The sequence below is a fragment of the Lygodium microphyllum genome, chromosome 2, assembly GCF_053477565.2.
Source record: "Lygodium microphyllum isolate KBCC chromosome 2, Lygodium_microphyllum_v1.1.10, whole genome shotgun sequence".
Lineage (NCBI taxonomy): Eukaryota > Viridiplantae > Streptophyta > Polypodiopsida > Schizaeales > Lygodiaceae > Lygodium > Lygodium microphyllum.
The window spans coordinates 140,812,001-140,835,612 of NC_141136.1; the positions used below are offsets into that span (position 1 = coordinate 140,812,001).

Here is a 23,612-nt window from a genome sequence, read left to right on the forward strand (position 1 = left end):
AACCTGGAGTCTTTACGCACATTCTTGTAATCTAAAGACATCAACAGAAGAAATGTAAACTTTCCTTGAGAGTTTCAAATCATCAAAAGAAAGAGCTTCTAAAGAGCAATAAGACAAACCCCTGCCAACCTGAAAGACGTTCATCCATGACAATACCTGAGGTCTTTGTTGGAAATGAGCCATGTTAAAAGAGAAGTCAGTTTGTAACATTTGGGGCTCAGAGGCTCTGTAAGTGTCCTTACCTTGCCTTTTGTCAACAATCAAGAAAAAGATGTTGCGAAAATAAACCCCAACATCAGTCCATTTCATTGAAAAGAAAAAATGGGCCTGCCATTTAATCCTGTGGCACTTTGGTGGCGCACAATACAATGAATCAGCAAAACAAAAAGTTGGTGAAGAACACAATCATGGATAGAGCTCACCATAGGTAATTAATGTTTACTGGATGTTTTGCAATCCTAAATTGAGATCTGAGTGGTCAGATTGAGAAATGAGTGGTAACAGATAGAAGACAATGCCTTACTTGCAGTTAAACAATGGGAGCATTCACTTCACAGCCAATTTATTACAAACAAAAATGCTATAAAAGAAACCAAGATTGGACATTGTGATTACTGCTTGAATGAAAAGTTTAACTACAACACAAGCCATTATTAAAGAATGGGTTGAAACCCGTACACCAGTATCAATTGACACCCTTTGATAAGGTGCCCTTTCGCTTCCTTTAGAAGGTCAACTGGGTTAACCTTAGACCATGGACTTGGGGTTTTGTTACAAAGGAAAGCCATCTGTTTACCTGTGGCTTCCACATGAGGCTGTTGATACAAGACTTTAAAAGAATGCCATGAACCTACTACAATACAATATCCAAGCCCATAGAAGAGATGACTTCTTTGGCAGGGCCCATGGACCCCTTCCCTACATTAACATTTTAGTGTCCTACACTATTTACATCATCATTGCAAGATCTGCCAAATCATCCATCGGCACATCCAGACCCATCAAATCGCCCCCCGCATCTGGTAATCCAGGATCTTCAAAATCCAGCCAAGATCCCAAGTCTTGATTCTGCCCTCCTAGATCATCCATGCTCGGTATCTGCAAATGGGTGAGATCCAGAGTTCCATCCCCTTCAGCCTGAGCTGATTCACCAACAAGATCAAGTAGCAAGGGTTCGTCCTTTGCCTTTGTAAGGCCAGGCTTTTCTGAAGAAAAAGTTGTACCTTCAGAAGGCTTTCCTAGCAAGCCATTCACAGCCTTGAGAAGAGGGGCAGTCTTTTGCCTGGGCTTTGTTTTGTTTTTCCGCTCACCTTTGATTGTCCCTAGGCCCTGTCGTGTACCCTTACCATTATCATTTTTTCCAATTAGTTCCTTGGATTGGCTTTTACAATCTCGTTCTCTTTCACTCCTCTTTCCCTTGGTTCCAGCAAGAAGGCTATTGCCTACATTGGCACTCCCCACAACATCAAGTGGTATCTCTCTAGGCTTGAAAGAACAGGTATCATCCCTCTCTCCAACTGCTTCAAAATTGATTGTCATTTGGCCACTCTCAGAAGACTCTTTGTCTGCTTTCTCCAGATGAGACGTATGGCATAATTGTCCAGTTCCTTCAGACGCTATTCATAAAAAATCCTTATTAGACATTAAGGCAGCTCAAAAATTGCAACAGTGAAGCCATCAAGGCAAAGATCAAAATTCAGATAGTACTAATTGTATGTTTCAAGAACCAAATTTAATCTGGACTTAATTTCTCTGTTAGAGCTCTTCCTAGGCCTGAATTTTGTGGTCTGAGAACACAGATTGAAGCAGGAACTCTCCATTTGTTTTGAAGTCAAGAAAAAGGAATGCAGTGTCAAAATTTGAAGTCCAAGTTTGCCAGTGCAGTGTTTCATTTAGTTCTTTGGAATTTCAAAGTCTCTTCTTAAAAATAAAGATCAACTTATGAACCAGCTACTTTACTGCATACAATTCAGCACAAACAATGCAACATGTATTAGTTCATACAAGCCCCAACTTCTCAGAGAGTAGTAAAACAACACCACAGAAGGGCATGCCTTTTACTCACGCTCATTCAAAACACTGTCAAAGTGCAGTGAAGCACTACAAAGACCAATTATCAGGAATCTGTAGCAGAGGTCACAAACAGTTACAAGGGGCAATTAACATGAAAAGATTTTATGTTTAATTTGCCTTGACACAGAGTTCTTGACTCCTAAAACTTTCAATTGCTTGCACAGCTTGCTTCAGATGTTCCATGCTGGTGTGAATAATAATGTCTGGGCCATGCACTCAAAAATTGCTAATGGAACCCCAAAGATGCAGTGTCTCAGAGCCAGACAACCCTCGGTACTACACTTAGATCATTAATAATGGACTCCTAGAAAAGATGGCTCCTTAGCAGTGTGCCTTGAATATTCAGTACAGCTGGCAAGTTTCAGCAAAACATGTCCAATATCTATGTAGTTCCCACCAAATAGGTAAGATATGAACTACAAGCTATATCCAATAGAGGCTATAATAGGAAAGACAGGAGTTACTGCGTTCAATAAACATATGGCATCCAGAAACCTCAAAACAGAATTGGAAAACTACAAATATATCCAAACAAGATTGCAAACCTGATGGCTTCAGCTCTAAAGGACTCATGCTATGCAATCCCGCAAAGCTGTTGCCTCGCACAGTTCTACAGTTGTCAAAAGCTCTCACTTTTGCATCCTTTGAAGAGAAATAGAGGAGGCTATCCCTTAACCCAGCATCTGTGAAACAACTCTCTCCGGTCTCCACATAATGCCTCCATCTTGTAAGTGTTCGCTTTGCAAACATCAAGGCTGCACCTCTGGCAGCCTTGGATGCTGAAGTTTTACTCCCAGATGATCCTAATGAACCCCCACGAGAACCCTGCAAGGTAGAAAAAGCTTCAGTAGTAGGTCGGACTGAAGTGAAACAAAATAAAATGCACTCCATCAGACTAACTCTAAAAGTACCAACGGCTACCAGAGAGGACAGGTATGATTTTTTTTCCTCATGTAAAAGGGACGAGGAAAAAGCAGCCAAGCGGTAGATAGTTAGAATGTACAATACTAAAGTAGCACCTTCGTACCACAGACACAGCTACAGACTCTATGATTTCTAATGATAAGTCTCCTCTATGTGAAAGAACGAATGGTTTATTTCTGGTGAAACAGAACAACCTTCAAAGAGAAAAATGCTGAATCTGTTCAAATAGTTAGACATGCCAACATTCAAAAACTCGCATGTGCATTATAGCAAACATTACCAAAAGTAAACGTGGCAAAGTAAATAGGATGAGGTCCATACCAATCGTTTGTTGAAAGCACTCTCTAAAAGTTTTGACATAGCCATGTGCTCCAACTCCCTGCCAAGTTAACTTTAACATTTACTTTGTCTGAATATTCAATGACAAAACTATACTTTGTATTCTAAAATGATGACGACATTTTCCTTTACACTACATGTCCTCAATGCTGGAGTTCCATTTTGAAAAAACTTGTACTTCCATAAGCAAGCATCCCAAATCAACGGTGCGGCATGGTGAATGGCAGTCAACAAACTTGATCACAGAATATGCAATCTTCCACGCTTACTGACTCAAAACATACGGCATGCACCTACAAGTAGGGAGGGAAAGAATCAAAACCTTTCTTCTTCTGTTCTCCTATTTAAAACAGCTCTTTCCAAAAAGCAAAGTCTTCCTTTATTTACACGTATCTGCAGTCAAGCCAAAAGAATAGAGGTTGCAGTACAATCTCATAGAAGCAAGAGTGTCTCTGATAGCAGAATTATGTGCATGCCAAACTGGAAGGAGCAGGTCAAAACCTGGTCTTTAAGCTCGAAACAAGACTTCTGCAGTTCCTCGTTCACCTCATCATCTTCTTGTGCTGTCTCTTCTGACTGCTAGCGCAAAACAAAAACCCTCATAACGTTTCATATGGAGTTTGGACTACTAGGTCAACCACAAAATCAGAGATCAAAATCACAAGAATAAAAAGCAAATGGGTTACTAGTTAGACAAACGTGGGAAAATAGCATACTTCCAGACTCACCTCACTTAAAGGTGTAATGTTCAAATATAAGATGGAAGTTGGAATTTAGCTACCAGCTTAAAAGAAAAAAAAGGTGAGAGATCCAGCTAGTATATGTGTCTACTCTGAAATAAAAGCTAAATTAGCCTGCCATTTCCAATTTTCTATCCGAGATAAGGTTGGTTGAACCACACTTATCATACTTTGCATATCATATGTATGATATGGGCTAATCATACTTGCAAAATTTTGTCTTAAACCATGTGGATTTTTCAGAAAAAATGTTTGGATTAAATGAAGATGTCATCATTTTCTGTTCCATATGACTTGCATTAGTAAAACCTACGAGTTATCGTTTACACCATTTCACTAGGATCAATCCATTTATCATGCATTTGTCGGGGCTGGGTCTCGGCCATTTTTAGGCCTCCCAGATCAGGTCAGCCACTTATAATTCTCATGCCTGATTATAGGTAGCATGTGACATGTGCACATATACTACATTACATGGTTAGGAAACCTGCTGCCATGTCCTGTTGCACATGCACAATTTGCTGTCGCCTGATTCTAGAAGCCTCCCTGGCTGAAATCCACTCCTACAAAAGTGCCAACAGCATTCAGCAGCTCCTGCTTCCTCCCTCAGACCCTAAATGGCTGCCTCCACACTCAACCAACCCCAAACAGCCCTCTCTCAGCTTGCATTGGCAAGTTTGCCAAGTGACAGCCTCCAAAAGTAATTTTCAGAATTAATTTCTGAAATTAATTAAGCATCCATTTGACCCTACCCGTTAACTGGCTACTGCCCATCCACATTAATCTGCTAATCCCTTTGGAACTTTAAGTTGTTCCCAACGTTAGATGGCCCTAGACTAGCATTAATTTATTAATTAATGCCTAGTTCTAATGTTATCACGATACATTTTAAAGGGCCCATTTAATGTCCTAGGCCCACATTGACAACAAGCACCTACAAGTACCTATCTAGCAGAACTTTTTACAACTTTTGCCAATGTCACCACTACATGCTTAGCGTACTTAGGTTGTCATCATGACTTAATTTAACTTGCGCTTCACGTATGCACCTCACATGTACACAACTTAACTATGCCAAAGCTAAGCAATAAAAATACATATCCCCGTGACAAACATCCCCCTTAAATCCTTGGAATCATCCTCAAGTGCATTGCAATGACACGAAGGCATTAGTAACCGCTAGAAATACATGTTAGCATCATAGTTAAATAGCATGTACACCTATTGCTTGACCATTGTCATGCCTTCTACATGTCTAAAATTCTAGCTACTTAAACCAATTGTGATTCATACACATGATGTTGAGCTAAAACTTCACTACATCTTGATTGGCTCTTTAAAATGGCCCCAAAACAACAAATTACCAAAAATTTCATTAGACGGGGATAGTTCTAGACCATTCTTATGTTCCACATGCAAAACCATGATTTGGGTGAATCCTTCCACATCTATAAATAGATAGGCTGCCCACCATTCAGCCCCATCCTTTGTGCAGGTTTCTCACCCTTGTGTGCAAATTTCATTGTCACGCCGTCTACATGTCTAAAATTCTAGCTACTTAAAACAATTGTGATTCATACACATGATGTTGAGCTAAAACTTCATTACATCTTGATTAGCTCTTTAAAATGGCCCCAAAACAACAAATTACCAAAAATTTCATTAGACAGGGATAGTTCTAGAGCGTTATTATGTTCCACATGCAAAACCATGATTTGGGTGAATCCTTCCACATCTATAAATAGATAGACTGCCTACCATTCAGCCCCATCCTTTGTGCAAGTTTCTCACCCTTATGTGCAAATTTCAGCCATCAGTCTTCCACCATGTGGCTGTAACCTCCGTGACGACTACTGCCATCACTCCATCTGCTCCTCCAGCTGCCTGGCAACTACTTCTATCACAAAGACGTGAGATTTTTAAGATGATTTAATATAGCTGATAACATTTGATTAAGTTGTTAATCAAATGTGCAAGGTTGTTTAGCACATGTGATACACATGGCTCTTATTTCATGGTAATAGGCCAAGGACCCCGAGGATTGCAGCACATGTCAAAGGTAAAAGTTATGATAAGTTAGTGGGCTTAGGGGGGTCACTTGGCGTCAGTTTTGACCCTAGGATAGTTGTTTAGCCAATAAGTGTCAATGGTGATACTAGAGACTAGCATTAATAAATCAATTAATGTCAATCTTGAGGACCACTTTAGGTTACTAGTTCATTTTCTGATCAAAGAACCGCAATTTACTGTAGAAGACAGCCATTTGGGAGCCTCAACAGGGAGACACATTCTAGGGGCTAGCAACAACATTGCAAATTGGGTGACAACATTTTGGAGGTGCCTGGCAATAGGTGACTACATTAAATGCAGGCTGGAGTAAGCAGCAGGTAGATTTTAGGTTTTTTCTCACGAAGAAAATCAAATTGCTCTCACATCTTGGCTTTCTCTCATCTTCTCCAATAATTTCTCAAAATATCTTATAACATTTCTCAATCATTTGGAGTAGATCTCGACCATATTTGGTGGACAACAGGAGGATTTCTACTGTAAACCCTAAATTTCTGCCACCTCAAAACCAATGCCAATAGGAGAAGGCATTATACACTGAATTCAGCATCTAAAATTTGTGTGGTTATCACGAAATTTAGATGCCAAACCATCTATTGTAAATTGGGGCAACATTTGGCCAATTTGTGGTTGCAATTGTGCAAGTCCTGGGTGAAAAGTCAAGGGGCAAATGGCCCGAATTGCTTACTGATTGTTATTACAACAAGGCGCTTCTAAAACAACAAAGGAGATCATGGAATCTCAGCTTGTACTCATTCCATTAGCAATCAAAGTTAAAGAAATAACGAAAGAGGCACTAGTTTTGAGGCCAACCAATATCCACACTCTGCTCCACCAAGAGACACAAGTCATCACCTACTCATGGCTCTCAATGAGCTACTTGTTCCCACTCCCTTGTATGGCTCCATGGACACCAACTCTAATGAGGGTAGAGGAGATTATTTGTGATTTCCCTCCCTCCCATTCCCCTCCTACTCAATTCTAAAAGGCCACCTTTGGAAGTTATCTAGCCTCTATTCCATTGCAACCTCTGATACATTCTTCAACATCAGCGGTCCTTCCTTGGTCATCAAACTCATCTGAGTCCATAATTCATGAGTTTTTGGATTTTCTATCTCCTTCAAAGGAGGATTCTAATCCTCTATTTTCAGTGCGGATCACTTTCTCTTCTTCTCATTCATCAAGGGACATTGTTTTTTCCCCTCCATACTGCGACTATCCATGCACCTTGGCCCAAACCGTGGTTTTTGTCCTCCTTTTCTTTTGATACTAACACTAATGATCTACAAGTTCTACATAGGTCAAGGCTTTGGATGTTTCAGCCATGACTTGGTGGCTCTACCTTCACACTCTTACCAATATGGAGACACACAGCTAATAGATTATCTCCTAAGGTTGAATTTTGGGCACTATCTACACACTCTATCTATTGTTCTTTCTTACAAGTTTCCTTTCAGATGGAATACTTGGATTACTAAGTGGAGAATGTCTCTTTCACTCCTCCTTGAGCACCTTTTTGAGACTAAGTGCGAGTGTACACAACAGAAGAGGAAACATGAACACTAATGAGAAGCAAAGAGAAAGATTGCAATGAAAGAAGAGAATGGAAGAAGAAAATCTGCATTGAACTCCACAAGAACATTGCGTACAAAGAGGACTGGATTAGTCCTTGCGCGCAACCCAAGGCATCAATGAGGACAATGGATTAGGCTGATGATGAAAGGCAGCACTGGAAGATGGAGAAGAGTCCTTGTATGTCAAAGTGTGCTGAAACCTGCAAAGCTGAATCTAAGAATGATCAACCAACTAACTAGGCCTGCTGTAAATAGCTGAAAATACCCAGATCTAGCCAACCTAGTCAAACTAGCCCCAAAAGTGTTGGCCAACCTGAACAAAATAATCAAGAAAATGTTGTCACCTATTAGGTCAACTGGTCACTCATCCTGGCCAGTGTGCATATAAACCAAATCCACTAGAGAAAAAAAATGCAGACCGGAAACTAAGCAACCACTGTGGACACACCTGAACTAACTAAAAGAGCAATGCATGCTCTACAAAGTGTTGGGTGTAAAGGCCCTTACGCTACTCCCGTGTACATATTAATTTACACATGTGAACACATCCTTGCGGGTGTAAGTGTACCGTATCTTAAGTATAAATACATTCTTTTATTCTTTGTGTGTACCACACTAGTACATACCCATCTCTCAACTCTTCACTCTCACTATATTGAATAGTTGCACACACCTCAATTGACGCACGCAATTCCCAAGTGCACCCTCTCGTACTCTTCAAACTGGTATCAGAGCATTGGAAAACGTGTCTATGCTCTTGAGGAACAGAACAAGTAGTCATTGTCAATCTGACCAGCAGTCATGACCAATAGGCATAGGCACAGGCAACAGGCAAGCGTGGCAATTTGCATCTAGGCGACGTCTGCACAGTCAGGCGCAATTGTGACAAGCTGGTAGGCGACAAACAAGCCTATGACAATAGTCGCAGGGTGCAAACAAGTCAACGGCGACTAGACACAGCATCTTGAGGCAACATTTCAATTGGTAACAGCTTGCAAGCAGTCAACAAGTCAACCGCTTGACTCTTTGACACTTTTTCTCACATTTTTAATTCTTTCCAACAAGCAAGCCCCTTATTCATTAACGGGGGTTCACATATGCAAGCACAAAGCCCAGATCTATGCAAATTTATGCCTGAAAATTTGGGGCTTTTCTCGGATTTGATGCTAGTCATGCGAAAGAGTGATATCTTATCCAAAAATTGCAGACATTGTGTGCATTTGCCTCAAAATTTGGGGCTTTTCTTACACAAGTGAAATTTTGCTCAGCTGAGCCAATTTCACTGTAATTTGTGCATATTTGGACCCTGAAATTTGGGGGCTTTGCAGAATTTGTGAAATTTCTGCAACATTTTCCCTTATTTGATGCTTGGGATGATGTATTGATGCAATTGGGACGGATCTATTGCAAGAATTTTGGGGGTTTTTGCATCAGTGATGCATTTCGAGCCGATTCGTGCTTTGATAGTGAAATTACAGCAGATTCACTGCTTAGTGGGAGAAATTTGGACTTGGGATGTATCAAATGTTATAAAAGGACAGCTTCTCTCCGTACATGTATTGCTGAATGCTCATTATGCAATGAAACACTGATACATACAGCACTTAGGTTATTGCATTTGGGCATTATGGTGATGTATTATTGAAGTGGGAGCTATCATTTGTGCAATTGTATCATATTTGATTCATGTACATGCTATAATCAGAACTTGGGACTGAACTTGCAGCAAAACATCTGCTTCTTGGACACCTTTGGAAACACACGTGTATACTTGCTGTTATATTCAGCAACCTTGCTATTGGCTGAAAGTATTCAGCATTTTCTTGCAGTTTTTTATTGCTAAAGATGGCTGGCAATGCATCTACATCTAACACAAGAATCTGTGTGAGATTCGTAAATTTGATGGCAATGGCTTTGATCTTTGGAAAGATCATATGCAGGGTATACTTTTTCTAAAGGATTGTGATGATGCTTTGGCAAAACATAAACCTGTTGCTTTGTCAAATGAGGATTGGGCTAAAATGAATAAGAAAGCCATTACTTACATTAAAATGGTTGTCACAAATAACATCTTGGTTGATATCAAGGAACTTACTACTACTTATGCAATTTGGGAGAAACTCAAGGCTACATACGAGAATACAACTCCTATCAATCAAGCACATCTGATGCGAAAGTTGGTCAACTTGAAGCTTGATGAGTCTAAGCCTGCCCCAAAGCATTTAAATGCTTTCACTGGTATTTTGAGTCAGTTGCAAGATGCAAGCTTGCCAGCTTTTGATCCTAAATTGAGGGCTATCTTCTTGCTCATGACTTTGCCCAATTCATGGGAAGCATTGGTTGTATCATTGAGCAACAACCCCAACTTGACATTTGATGGTGTGTGTAGTTCTATTCTCAATGAGAAGATTAGACGCAAGGCAAGTGGGGAAAACAATGGATCAGCCTACAATGTAAGAGGACGAATTGAAAAGAAGTCAAATGTTGCAAATAAGAATAAAAATCACAGCAAAAGCAAGGAAAAATAGCAAGATGTCACTTGCTATCAATGTGGACAAAAAGGGCATAAAAGGCCTGATTGCAAGTACTATAAAAGGGAGCATGTGAGATTATGACGGATGACGAGTATCCAGCGTGGATGAATGACGAGATGACGAGAGGTAGCAAAAAACTCCTCACGACGGTTAAGTTTGGCATGTATGAAATGGCACGAGTGATTCCTCCTTTCACCTCCCAACCTCGCCTAGATAAGTGTTGGCTCCCCTCTCCCCGTTTCCTCTACCAGCCGTCCGCTTCAGGTGAGTCCTACTATTCTTGGACTCTCTTACTCTCTAGGCTCCCCTTGACCCCGTTCCGGTGCCCAAGGCCCCTGGACAGCCATCCCTCGCGCCTGTCTCCCATAAATTACCTTATTAATGTAACAATTCCTTCCCCTTAAGAATCGGTTTCGTCCTCGAAAACGATACTTTGGAAGGTCCAACTGTAAATTGGGAAACCTTTTCCTTAGGGTACTTACTCGCTCCCATATTGAGCTTTCTTCTGAACAATCTTTCCACTTGACCAAACATTCTTGATGAATAGTATTCCGTGTTCATCTGTTACGAACATTTAATATTCTTTCTGGTTCATGTGGATTAGATTGGTCATCTAATAGCTTCTCAATGTTATCATTTAAGATTAGATTATCCAAATCACCTAGCTTCCTCCTTAGCTTACTTACATGGAAAACCGGATGTGTTTTACTACCAGCAAGTAGTTGGAGCGCGTAAGCCCGTTCTCCCACTCTTTTAAGTATTGTATAAGGACCACAATACCTTGGTGAAAGCTTTGGACATTGTCCTGTTTTCATGGTTTTAGTTTGTTCAAGCACCTTAAGATAGACCAATTCTCCTTTCTCAAAGGAGATGTCTCTTCGGTGAGGATTTGCATAAGCTCTAGCTCGATTTTGAGCTTTCTTAATATTTTCTTGAGCAAAATTTAACATGCTATTCATATCCTCCAAAAAGTCCTTGGCTGCCTGAACCTTTTCCTTATACGGTCCTATTGCATGAGGAGCTCTGGGCTGAAACCCATACATTAACATAAATGGACTATATCCAATGGAAGAGTTCTTGGCACTATTATATACAAACTCTGCTATCAGTAGAAGATACTCTTCCCAATTAGTTTGCCTTTTACTTACATATGCCCTGAGCATATCTTCAAGGATTTGATTAACCCTTTCATTTTGCCCATCAATTTGCGGGTGGTCCGCTGTACTCATGCTAAGTTTAGTATCCAACTTCCTAGATACAACACACCAAAATTGACTATCAAATTTTCTATCCCGATCAAAAACTATATTTGCCGGAAGGCCATACAATCGGTATATGTTCTCTACGAATTGTCACAACTCTATAGAAACAGAATTTGTATCATTTTTCATTAATTTATCTATATAATGATTTATTAAATTTATTTCCTTTGCACTAATTAGATATAAAGAAAAGTGCATTGGAGCTGGCCACTGATGAGTGGTCACAGGTTATGGTGGACCCACACAGTGGGTTAGAGAAAAGATAGTTCACACTTCCACCTATATGACCCGATTGGGCGCCTGTGACTAGAACTCACGCATATCAGGGTTAGACTCGCACACAGAAAGGATTGATGCCTTGAAGTGTGGGCTAGATCCACCAGAACAGACAGTTACAATCAACAAGATGGCATGATCATGAAATGCTTGTATAATGTGCATGTGTGGGCTGAAAGCTTGAAATGCACATTTCTTTGCATAGGAAAGTCACATGAAGATTCGGATACCATTTTTGCGATGTACACGGAAAAAGCTTTCATATGATACCCATATTGGGGGGGTCCCTAAATTCTAGGAGATCCCTAAATTTTAGGATGTCCCTAAATTTTAGGAGCCTCGAATTAGCCTAAAAATGCTAGTCCTAAAAAATAGGGATGTCATTCTAAAAATAGTAAGTTCTGTACTCTGACTGTGCTTACTAAATTTGGTTGTTTCTATTCTTGACAGTATTCAACCCAAAAAGGAAGGCCATAAAGAAGAGACAAGTGTCAAGACACTTGTTACACAAGTTTCCAAGTGTCCCACCACTTGTCACATCTCATGACATGTGGCTGGACACTTGTCTTGTGCTACTCCACTTTCCCCTTTTGTACTAGCTCTCCCCTCTCCTACAAATAAGAGCTCGTTTTTCTTCATTGAGCATCATTTTTATTTGCTGTAAACTCATGTACAGCACCCACAGATAGCCAGAAACTGGCCCCATCCATCCCCATCATCATCCCCCACTTCTCCATTATCAAATTCCTCCATATTCCCTCTTCTATCACTATTGTTTTACAAGACAGCAAGCCTGTAAATTCATTACAGCACCTCCTTCTTGAGCTCTTTCTTCCGTTTTAGCTACAAGAAGCAAGCTCTATCCCTGTACTGCTGATCAACGATGGAGAAAGGCTGAATTCCCCTTTTTCTTCTCTCATACTGTAAAGAAATCAGTTCTTATCATTGCATAATAGATAATGCATGTGTGTTTGTACATCTTTGCATGATCTTGTGAGAGTGAGAATTACTTCTTCTCACTCTCAGGTTGATTGTAACTGAGCTCTTCCCCAAGGGACTTGGGTTGAGCAGAAATACATTCCTTGGGGGGGGGTTGCCCATCTTCAACCCTCAATCTTGTCTCCATTACTTTTACATTTTTATGGCTGTAATTTTGTGAGTGATTTTCATTTTCAGCTTTAAGTGTTCATTCTCTTTTCTATTAAATCTCGAAAACAAGCAAATATCATAATTGTTAAGCATACTACGTTGTTCGGGGCGTTTACACGAATAATCTAGCCAATTCTGGTGTTTTAACATCAGTTGAAGTTGGAATAAACCTAGCCATTTTGGTTAACCTATCCACAATCACCCACACAGAGTCATGCCCCCTCTGTGTTCTGGGTAATGCAACAATAAAGTCCATGGAGATACTCTCCCATTTTCCCGAAGGAATCTCTAATGGGTGGAGAAGTCCTCCCATTTTCAATCTTTCAACTTTATTAACCTAGCATTTATTACATTTGACCACATAGTCAAAGACGTTCTTATTCATTCCAGGCCAATAGAATTGCCTTTTAATAAGACTACAAGTCTTATTAACTCCTGGATGTTCCGCGCTAGGGGTATCATGACACTCAAAGAGTATCTGGTACCTTATTTCTTCATCTTTCGGGACACATACCCTACCCTTGTAGAGTAAATAACCATTATCAATGGTAAAATTCTTCCACTTGAATCTCATTTGAGCAACCCCTGATGCTCCATTTCCTTGATGAACATCCTCAGATATTCCTTCCTCTGTGGAGGCTCTTCCATTTGGATCTCCATTATTTATTGCTTTCCATGTGTTGAAATATGCCGGATCAACCTGGCATTTCCCTTTCAAAGATTCAAGTAAATCGGAAGTGAACTGAGTAAAACTCAATTCATTTATGATGGGCATTCTACTGAGTGCATCAACCACTATATTGTACTTCCCCTTTCTATACCTTATTTTGTAGTCGAACTCTTGAAGGAGTTCGGCCCATCTGGCTTTACGCCCTTGTAGATCTGGTTGGTCATTAAGCCACTTAATGTTTTCATAATCCGACAAGATCAAAAGTTTGACACCGTACAGATAGTGCCTCCATTTCTTCATTGCATGTACTATTGCATATTGTTCCCTCTCATAAACAGAATAATTCCGTTTTGCACGGTCTAATTTCTTGCTTTCAAAAGCAACTGGTCGACCTTCCTGTAATAAGACCGCGCCTATCGCCTTATCACTGGCATCAGCTTCAACCACAAATGGTTTATTGGGATCCACAATTAATAGTACTGGAGCTGTAGCAATAGCTACCTTAAGTTTTTGAAAACATTCATTTTGGTCTGTTCCCCAATTAAAGCTCTTCCCTTTCCCTTTAAGTTGGTCTGTCATTGGAACAGCTATTTTGGCATAATCTCGAATGAATCTACGATAAAATCCAGATAATCCTAAGAAGATCTGCAGCTCTTTCAGGTTCCTTGGAGATGGTCATTCAATAATTGCCCTTACTTTTTTTGGATCCATCTTGATTCCCTCTTTCGAGATAATATGCCCCAAATATTTGACCTCTTGTGCGAAGAATTCACATTTAGTTTTCTTCACATAAAGGGAATATGTTTTTAACAATTGGAATACTAATCGTAAGTGTTCCAAATGTTCTTCTCTTGATTTACTAAAAATCAAGATATCATCCAAGAAGACTACTATAAAGTGTCCTCGATAGAACCGTAACACACTATTCATCAGCTTCATAAAGGTAGCTGGTGCATTAGTGAGGCCGAAAGGCATCACCAAAAAATCATAATGCCCATATCTACTACAAAATGTTGTCTTAGGAACATCCTGTGCCTTAATTCTTACTTGGTGATAGCCTGATCTTAAGTCTATCTTTGTGAAGAATTTTATCCCTTGTAATTGATCAAAAAGATCTTCCATTCTGGGCATAGGAAATTTATTCTTCACTGTTATCTTATTAAGTGCTCTATAATCAACACAAAGCCGCATAGAACCATCTTTTTTCTTTACCAATAAAATTGGCGAAGCCCAAGGTGAATTGCTGGGTTGTATAAATCCTTTATCAAGGTAATCCTTAATTTGTCTTTCAACTTCTTGGTGTTGTGTTTCACTTAGCTTATAAGGTGGTTTAGAAATAGGGTGTGTATCCCTATCTGTGTCAATTGGGTGATTTATATCACCCCTATCTGGTGAAAGGCCACTTGGTAAATTAGAAGGAAACACATCTTTAAATTCATCTAACAAATCACTTAATTCATTACTTACATTCAACTTTTAAACATAAGAAAATTGTTGCTTTATATTACAGAAAGTAAAAGTGTTTTGTACAGGAAGAGACCATAACATATATACCTCACAAGCTTCCTTCTTTATCAACTTCTGAACTTAAATGGAACACAACAAAGGGTTATCAAATACTTCATGTTCACCTTGAATCACAAAAGTCTTACCATCCCTTTCAAATTCCAGTGTATTATGATGATAACTACGTTTTAAGGATGGTTCCAATCCCCATAGCCACTCACTTCCTAAAGCAATATCAACTCTTTCCATATTCATAATTTAAAAATCAAGTTTATCTTTATATCCTTGGATCTCAATTTTCAAATTGGATACCATTGTATCCCATATTTTATTATCTTGACCTTGCATCATACGAACAACATATTGATGCCCACTCTTTTGTTGGGAAGTTCCAATTTTTTGACAAGTGCATAATTTATGAAATTATGGATAGCAGAGTCATCAATCAAGACTCTAACCCTCTTTCCCACTATCAATCCATACACTCTAACTAAATCATGTGGCCCAAAGGTAGGCTGCCACATAGAAGTTGACATACAACACCTGTGTTGTACATCCTTGTGCAAGACCTCTAAAGATTTATACTTTTCATGCCCCTTTAATTCCAGGGTCTGCACTACATGGATTTGTTTTTCTTTTCCCTTGCCCTTGTCCTTATCCTTTCCTTTATCTTCCCCCTTTTTCCTTTGAGGGCAATTCCAAGCAACATGGTTAGGGGATAGGCAATTGGAACGCAGCCTTTCTTTTTTGGCCTTATCAAAGTCATCTTGACTTAATTTTGGCCTTACATATTGTATCTTTTCAAAGGGTTGTTTCTTGCCCTTAAGAAATGGCATTTTCCTTTTAAATTTTCCTACAAATTTTGAGGTTTCCAATTCCTTAGTCTTGGGCTCCGTATCAGTGAGACTAGTGAGTATACCTGGACACGTACTATCTTCATTGATTAATGCAAATTTAATTGCCTCTTCAAGCGTCTTAGGTAAACTCCTTTTCACTTCCTTTTTACAGGCCTTATCTAGTCCCCTAATGAATCCTCTTGTCTTTTGAAATTCATCTATTCCTTCCAATTTGAGGATTATCTCAGGATATTCCTCCAGATATATCAGCAGGGGTCTTCCCTCTTGTATGACATAATCCCAATCTTCCCAATTTCTTTCCACTTCATTTTCAGGAAGGAATTCTTTCAAAAAGACCTATTCAAATTAAGCCCAAGTTTCAGGTATTTTATTTGCCTCCTTTAAAGTTCGCCACCATTTATATGCCTTTGGTCCCAAAGTTAAACTGGCCTCCAGCGCTTGGAGATGTGGTGGAGTATTTTTAAGTTTGTGCAAATCCTCCCATTTTTGGAGAAAATTAAAGATAGTGTCTTTATTTCTGTCTTTTTCCTCCCCGTGAAACTGAGGGGGTTTCATATCTTTTAACATTGGATTATCCCTCAACTTTTGGTGGGGTTCTTTAGGATCTCGCATAGTCACATCTAAATCTTTCGATGAAGATGGAATATCCGAGGTTTCTAGCTTATTTTATCCCTTTCTAGTAGTAAGGTTAATTGAGATTTTATTTCGATGAGTGTTTGAGTTAGAAATTCCATTTGAACCCCCTGTGCCTGCATACGAGCAGTTAGATCATCGAATTGTTCTCGTGTGGCAAAAAAATCTTCCCATTGTTCTTCTTGTATTACTGTTTCATGGGGATCTACCATAGGGTGGTCCCCAGAACTAGAGCCCTCAATTACCCCCTCTCTCCCTTTTCCCTCCATTAATACACTGGAATTGGAAAGCAAATATAAGAAATTTGCGTACAAAGTTGGGGTACTTCCCTGATTACAATAAAACAGAAGTCAATGATCTCTGTAAAGTAGAGATGGTGGGAAGGAGGCAGCAGGGAACACGGCTTGTCGGTAGGAGCGCTGGGTATGGATGTAATTAATCACCCCCTGACAGGTCACGTGGGAAAACAAGCTGTGAACCAAAAAGATTAAAGATTAAAGATTAAAGATTAAAGTGGGACTTAGTCCCATTGTAATCGCCCGTAGGACTGTTGACGATAAACGTAATCCGTTTTGCTCTCCATCCGTCGTGGTCGCATTTGTTGACTGACGTGTCCCGATGAAGATAGGATCCGACGGCTTCGTGAGGACCCGGTGGCTCTTCGCAAGGACAAGACCCGTCAACTCTTCGGAAGGACCCGTCGGCTCTGATACCAGTGTGAGATTACGACGGATGACGAGTATCCAGTGTGGATGAATGACGAGATGACGAGGTAGCAAAAAACTCCTCACGACGGTTAAGTCTGGCGTGTGTGAAATGGCACGAGTGATTCCTCCTTTCACCTCCCAACCTCGCCTAGATAAGTGCTGGCTCCCCTCTCCCCGTTTCCTCTGTCAGCCGTCCGCTTCAAGTGAGTCCTACTATTCTTGGACTCTCTTACTCTCTAGGCTCCCCTTGACCCCGTTCGGCTGCCCAAGGCCCCCGGACGGTCATGCCTCGCGCCTGTCTCCCATAAATGACCTTATTAATGTAACAGAGCAAGAGCGCAAAAAGTAAGATAATGCAAAAGATAAAAAGAGAGAGAAGGATGGCAACTCTATCCCTAAAGAAACAGAAAAGGCAAATGTAGTATCTAATGTTGTTATTGAGGAGATAGAAGAAGATAAAGTTGCTAATTAGCTGGTTGCATCTTCAGATCCACATGCTATGACAATGGAAGACATGTATATCACTAAAGGGATGTGATAGATGCCTTGTCAACTCATGATGGTTTGTCACAATCATGGATTGTTGATAGTGGTGCTTCATTTCATGTAACTCCATCCTTGGAGTGTTTCTCTTCTTATACAGAAGGTAACCTTGGGAAAGTCTATCTAGGCAACAACCATGCATGTGATATTGAAGCAATGGGCACCATACACCTGGCTCTTGAAAATAGTTTAGAATTGATCCTTCATGATGTTAGGCATGTAGCTAGCATTAAGAAGAGCTTGCTTTCTATTGGGTAGCTAGACAGCAGAGGTTACTTCACTACCTTTGATGGTGGAATGTGGAAGATACAAAAGTCACTAGAGGTGGTAAAAAGAAAACTCTATATTATCTCCACTGCAAGGCACTTCATGGAAAGTTTATTGCAGTTACTAAAGTGCAATCACACATGGAGTTATGGCACAAGTGTCTTGGATGCATGAGCCAAAAGGGTTTACAAGCACTTTCTTCACTTGGAAAAGTTTATATGAAAAATTCAAAGCTTGACTTTTGTGATGACTGTGTTTCGGGAAAACATGTAAAGAGTTCATATTCTCATGGAGCTGCTAGGAAGGCATGTATCTTAGATTTAGTCCATTCTCATGTATGTACAATGCCAATAAAAACTTATAGTGGTTTTCATTATTTTGTGTCTTTTATAGATGACCATTCTAGAAAGCTATGGGTTTACTTGCTTAAGCACAAAAGCAAGGCATTGGATGCCTTTAAAAAGTTTTATACATTTATTAGTGCCCAAAAGAGCTAAAAATTAAAATGCATTGGAACAGACAACAGGGGAGAGTATGTATCTAAGGAATTCAGTAAGTTTTATGATGTCAATGGGATTAAATGATAGTTTACAGCTCCTTATAATCTGTCATCAAATGGTGTGGCTAAGAAAATGAATCGCACTTTATGTGAACATTTTATGCATGTGTTATGCTAAGAAATGCACTTAGCCACTTAAACAATCCCAAAACATGCTTATTTTGGGCTTATTTTAGCCAAAACCCTAAAATGGGGAGCGGATCGAGAGAGTTAAGCAGAAGAGGATCTAGAATCCTAATTTTCTATAAATAGGCAGCCATAAGCAGCTAGCCCTCCACTCTTCTCTAATCTCGTTTTTGTAGATTTCAGGTGTTTCAACTTGCTGCCCACATCCCGTTCGTGAGGACATCTCAACCGAAGCTGTCCATTGTTGTCTCCATCAGTTGGCACCTAATTTCTAGCCCTCTCGCACAGTTCGAAGCTGATTCCAACCAGGCGACTACTGTTCCTGCACAGACCTGCTGTCATACTTTGGGCTTATTTTAGCCAAAACCCTAAAATGGGGAGCGGATTAAGAGAGTTAAGTGGAAGAGGATCTAGAACCCTAATTTTCTATAAATAGGCAGCCATAGGCAGCTAGCCCTCCACTCTTCTCTAATCTCGTTTTTGAAGATTTCAGGTGTTTCAACTTGCTGTCTACACCCCGTTCGCGGAGGACATCTCAACCGAAGCTGTCCATTGCTGTCTCCATCAGTGGGCACCTGATTTCTAGCCCTCTTCACGCAGTTCGAAGTTGATTCTAGGCAGGCGACTGCTGTTCCTGCGCAGACCTACTGTCTACAGCTTGCCACATCATCACAGCCCTGAGTTTGCTTCCTACAAGCTGTCGCCCAACTGTCCTGCCTGTCGACTGGCCGTTTTCTCTTTCCTGCAGGCTATCTTGCCTACGTTTTTAGTCTTTCTCTCACCTACTGCCTGCGTTTTTAGTCTTTCTCTCTCTTCACTGCTGTTTGCATCAAATCCAACTTCTCACTGTTGTGTTTGCTAGTGTTCAACATCCATAGGCTGCCTTATTGCGATTCGGAATCCGTTCGGAGTACGACACACTCTCCAACTCATTAACCCTGCCCTGATCCTTGAGATACAGAAGTCTTAGGTACAGTATTCATTCACTGCATAGTGTGTTTGCTGCATGAGCATCGTATATTCAATAGTCATATCACTTCATTCATTCACTCTGTTCATTGTCTCTGAGTTACCCTAACCCTAACTATGTTCTTTTATCAGTCTGTGCTTTGTCGTACGGTTTCTGTTTATGGTTCTGTGTTAGGGTATTTCTTTACAGCATACTATCCACAACTAATCTCCCGCAATCATTTTGGGAAGAGGCACTTAAAACCGCGGTGCATATTTATAACCAATCTCCACCTTCTGCACTTGAAAGTGGCATCCCTGAAGAGGTTTGGTCTGGCAAACCTGCTTCATATAACCACTTAAGGGTCTTTGGCTGCGAATGCTATACACATGTACATGTTGATAGCAGAGCCAAACTTGACATGAAATCCCATAGAGGCATCTTCATGGGTTATGGAGATGAAGGTGAAATGGGCTATAGAGTTTGGGTTCCAAGCATGAAAAAGGTGCTATGCAACCAAGATGTGGTATTTAATGAGTCAAAGCTGCTGAAAATTGCCACATCTAATGACTTGGACAAAAAAAAAAGTGAAATTTCAATATGATCAGCCACTTGAACAACCATCAACCACTAAAAATTCAGCTCTATTTGATACTAGTTATGATAATTAATGTATCATCATTGAGCAAGATGAAAACGGGTAGCAAAGGGATGAAGAAAATCAATTTGGGCAACAAAATCAGCATGCTGAAAATGAATTACAGCAGCCTGAAAATGCATTACAGCAACCTAAACATGCAGTTCAGTAGCCAAATAATGAGGTCATTGACATTCCTTTGGATGTGGATGCATTGCCTAAATCCCTATTTGGACTACATTTTTCTCGCAGATGAGGGTGAGCATCTCACATATAAAGAGGCATTATCATGTGAGTTAAAGAAGTGGAGCTAGCTATGCACGAAGAAATGAAGTCATTGTATCAAAATGATACTTGGAATTTGGTTCCATTGCCCAAAGATAGGAAAGCTATTCCTAACAAATGGGTCTATAAAATCAAGTGTGTGGATGGCAAACCCAAATACAAAGCCAAGCTTGTAGCTAAGGGCTATCTATACATAGAAAGAAGGGATTGACTTTCAGGAAGTCGTTTCACTTGTCAAAATGACCACTCTTCAGGTATTGTTTGCTATCGTAGCATCTATGGATCTTGAACTTGATTAGATGGATGTTAGAATTGCATTCTTGCATGGTAATTTAGAAGAAGAGTTGTACATGAAACAACCAAAAGGCTTTGTTATGCCAGGCAAGGAACACTTGGTGTGTAGGCTTAAAAGAAGCTTATATGGTTTAAAACAGACTCCAAGACAATGGTATAAAAAGTATGATGCCTTCGTGCTCTCACATGGGCTTAAAAGAAGCAATGCAGATCATTGCTTATATATAAAAAAAGACTGATGATGGTAATACTCGTGCTTTATGTGGATGATATGCTTATTGTTGGTGAGCATAAAAGTCAAGTTAATGCATTGAAAAGACAGCTGAATTCAGCCTTTTCCATGAAGGACTTGGGTGCAGCTGAACACATTTTGGGCATGCATGTGACAAGAGATAGAGAGCAGCAGCTCTTATTTCTCTCACAAGAAAAGTAGATCAGTAAAGTACTTGATCAATTTTCTATGGCAGATACTAAGCCACTTGGTGTTCCTTTACCACCATACCTTAAGCTTAGCAAAGTAGATTGTCCAAAAGATGATAAGGCAGCCAACTCTATGAAGGGTGTTTCTTATGCTTCAACCTGTGGTTTACTCATGTATGCTATGATTGCCACTAGACCGAACATTACTCATGCAGTGGGAGTTGTGAGCAAGTTTATGTCAAATCCCAGCAAAGCACACTGGGAAGCAGTGAAATGCATCTTCCGGTACCTTAAGGGCACAAAGAAAATGTATTTGCTATGGAAAGGGTACATTAGATCTACAGGGGTATTGTGATGCAGACATGGCAAGTGACTTGGATACTAGCAAGTACATATTTACCTTGCCTGGTAGGGCAATTTCTTGGTGGTTTAGATTGCAAAAGATAGTGGCACTTTCTACCATTGAGGCTGAATATATTTCAGCCACCACTAAAGCTTTGAAAGAAGCTATTTGGCTTGGTCATTTGGTCAAGGATTTTGGGCTGCCCACCAAAACACATGTACTTGGATGTGATAGCCAAAGTGTTGTATGCCTAGCTAAGAATGCTATGTTTCATGCATGTACTAAACATATTGATGTGCGATACCACTTTATTAGACATGTTCTGGGTGATGTTCTAGTCACACTGACTAAGATCAAAACACGGGATAACCCTGCAGATGTTCTCACTAAAAGTCTTGCAAAGGCTCAACATGAGCATTGCATTCGACTAGAGGGAGTTGGTTAAAGCTTCGCTTAGGACATTTAAGTGGGAGATTGTTGGGTGTAAAGGCCCTTATGCTACTCCCGTGTATATATTAATTTACACGTAAACACACCCTTGTGGATGTAAGTGTACCATACCCTAAGTATAAATATATTCTTTTATTTTTTTTGTGTACCACACTAGTACACACCTATCTCTCGACTCTTCACTCTCTCACTATACTAAACAGCTGCACACACCTCGATTGAGGCGCGCAGTTCTTGAGTGCTCCTTGTGGATGTAAGTGTACCGTACCCTAAGTATAAATATGTTCTTTTATTCTTTGTGTGTACCACACTGGTACACACCTATCTCTCGACTCTTCACTCTCTCACTATACTAAACAGCTGCACACACCTCGATTGAGGCGCGCAGTTCTTGAGTGCTTCCTCTCATACTCTTCACAAAGAGCTGCATACTTTGTCAAAACAAATGACAAACTAGATGTTAGAGCTTCTAATGTCCCCACCTAACTCAAACTGAGGCTCACAAGCAAGAGATGATTGTGGATGAAATGCATGGCTACTAACACCCCCCCTTAGATCCTAGATGTGGCTAAAGGTGTCATGAGGGTATGAAATTTTATTGCTTTGCTTAGCATTTGATTAAGAGATAATCAAATGTGCTAATGTGACTTGCACATGTGAGGTGCAAGTTAATTATTTCACAATGTGGAAGACCCAAAGCCCCAAAATATTAGTTGCTACCAAAAGTAAAAAGTTGTAATAGGTTATGTTTAAAAGATACTAGGTGGTACCCGATGTCAAATTTAGATCTAGACCAATTTCTTGGCCATTAATGTCAATGGTTACATTAAATACTAGACATTAATTAATTAATTAATGCCAAGGGGTCAATAATTGCTCAAGGATACTAACGAGACAAATTGTCTTGGCCAATTTAATTTAATTATTGGATCATTGAATTATTTTTCTAAGCACTAGAATAATTATTAAATTAATTTTCAGAATAATACTTCTAAAATTTTACTTTTGGAAATTAATTTAATTAGCTGGATAATGCTAGAAAATGGGAAACTTGCCCAAAAAGTGGGAGACGTGTTTTAGGCTAAGGAGAGAGAGAGAGAGAGGAGGGCTGCCATAGTTGCTACAACAATTGGTAGGCTGTGGTCCAGAATCTACGCACATGCACAAGGACAAAATCCTACAAACTCATGAAGAGAAAAGATCATGCTCTAGAATTGAACCAATCCCAAGGACTACTTAATTCATCATAGAATCAATACAAGGATCCTCCACTAGACGAGATATTGAAATAGTAATAAAATCCCATAAGTCGAAGGTGTCAAGGATGCACTCCACTTTGCAAAACCAAAGGGAGTAGTTTGCACATCAAGTCAATCTTCTTTGGGAAGAGAAGGAAGCATGGGCACTTGAACAAAGGAAGCCATCATA

At 40.0% G+C, this 23,612-nt stretch overlaps 1 protein-coding gene across 2 annotated transcripts in view; it reads right to left on the reverse strand.

Moving 5' to 3' along the window:
* Positions 1-578: 578 nt before the first annotated feature.
* The window catches only part of LOC148040402 (uncharacterized), a 38,179-nt gene continuing 15,145 nt past the window's right edge, over positions 579-23,612 (reverse strand). The window contains exons 11-15 of one of the 2 annotated variants that reach the window (XM_087699326.1): positions 3,838-3,912; positions 3,659-3,729; positions 3,319-3,376; positions 2,619-2,898; positions 579-1,616 (exon numbers count right to left, since the gene is read on the reverse strand). In XM_087699326.1, the coding sequence (XP_087555452.1) occupies positions 949-1,616; positions 2,619-2,898; positions 3,319-3,376; positions 3,659-3,729; positions 3,838-3,912 (1,152 nt within the window). In that variant the 3' untranslated portion in view covers positions 579-948. Of the gene's footprint in view, positions 1,617-2,618; positions 2,899-3,318; positions 3,377-3,658; positions 3,730-3,837; positions 3,916-23,612 lie in introns of both variants that reach the window. The other variant, XM_087699317.1, reaches the window with a different exon arrangement.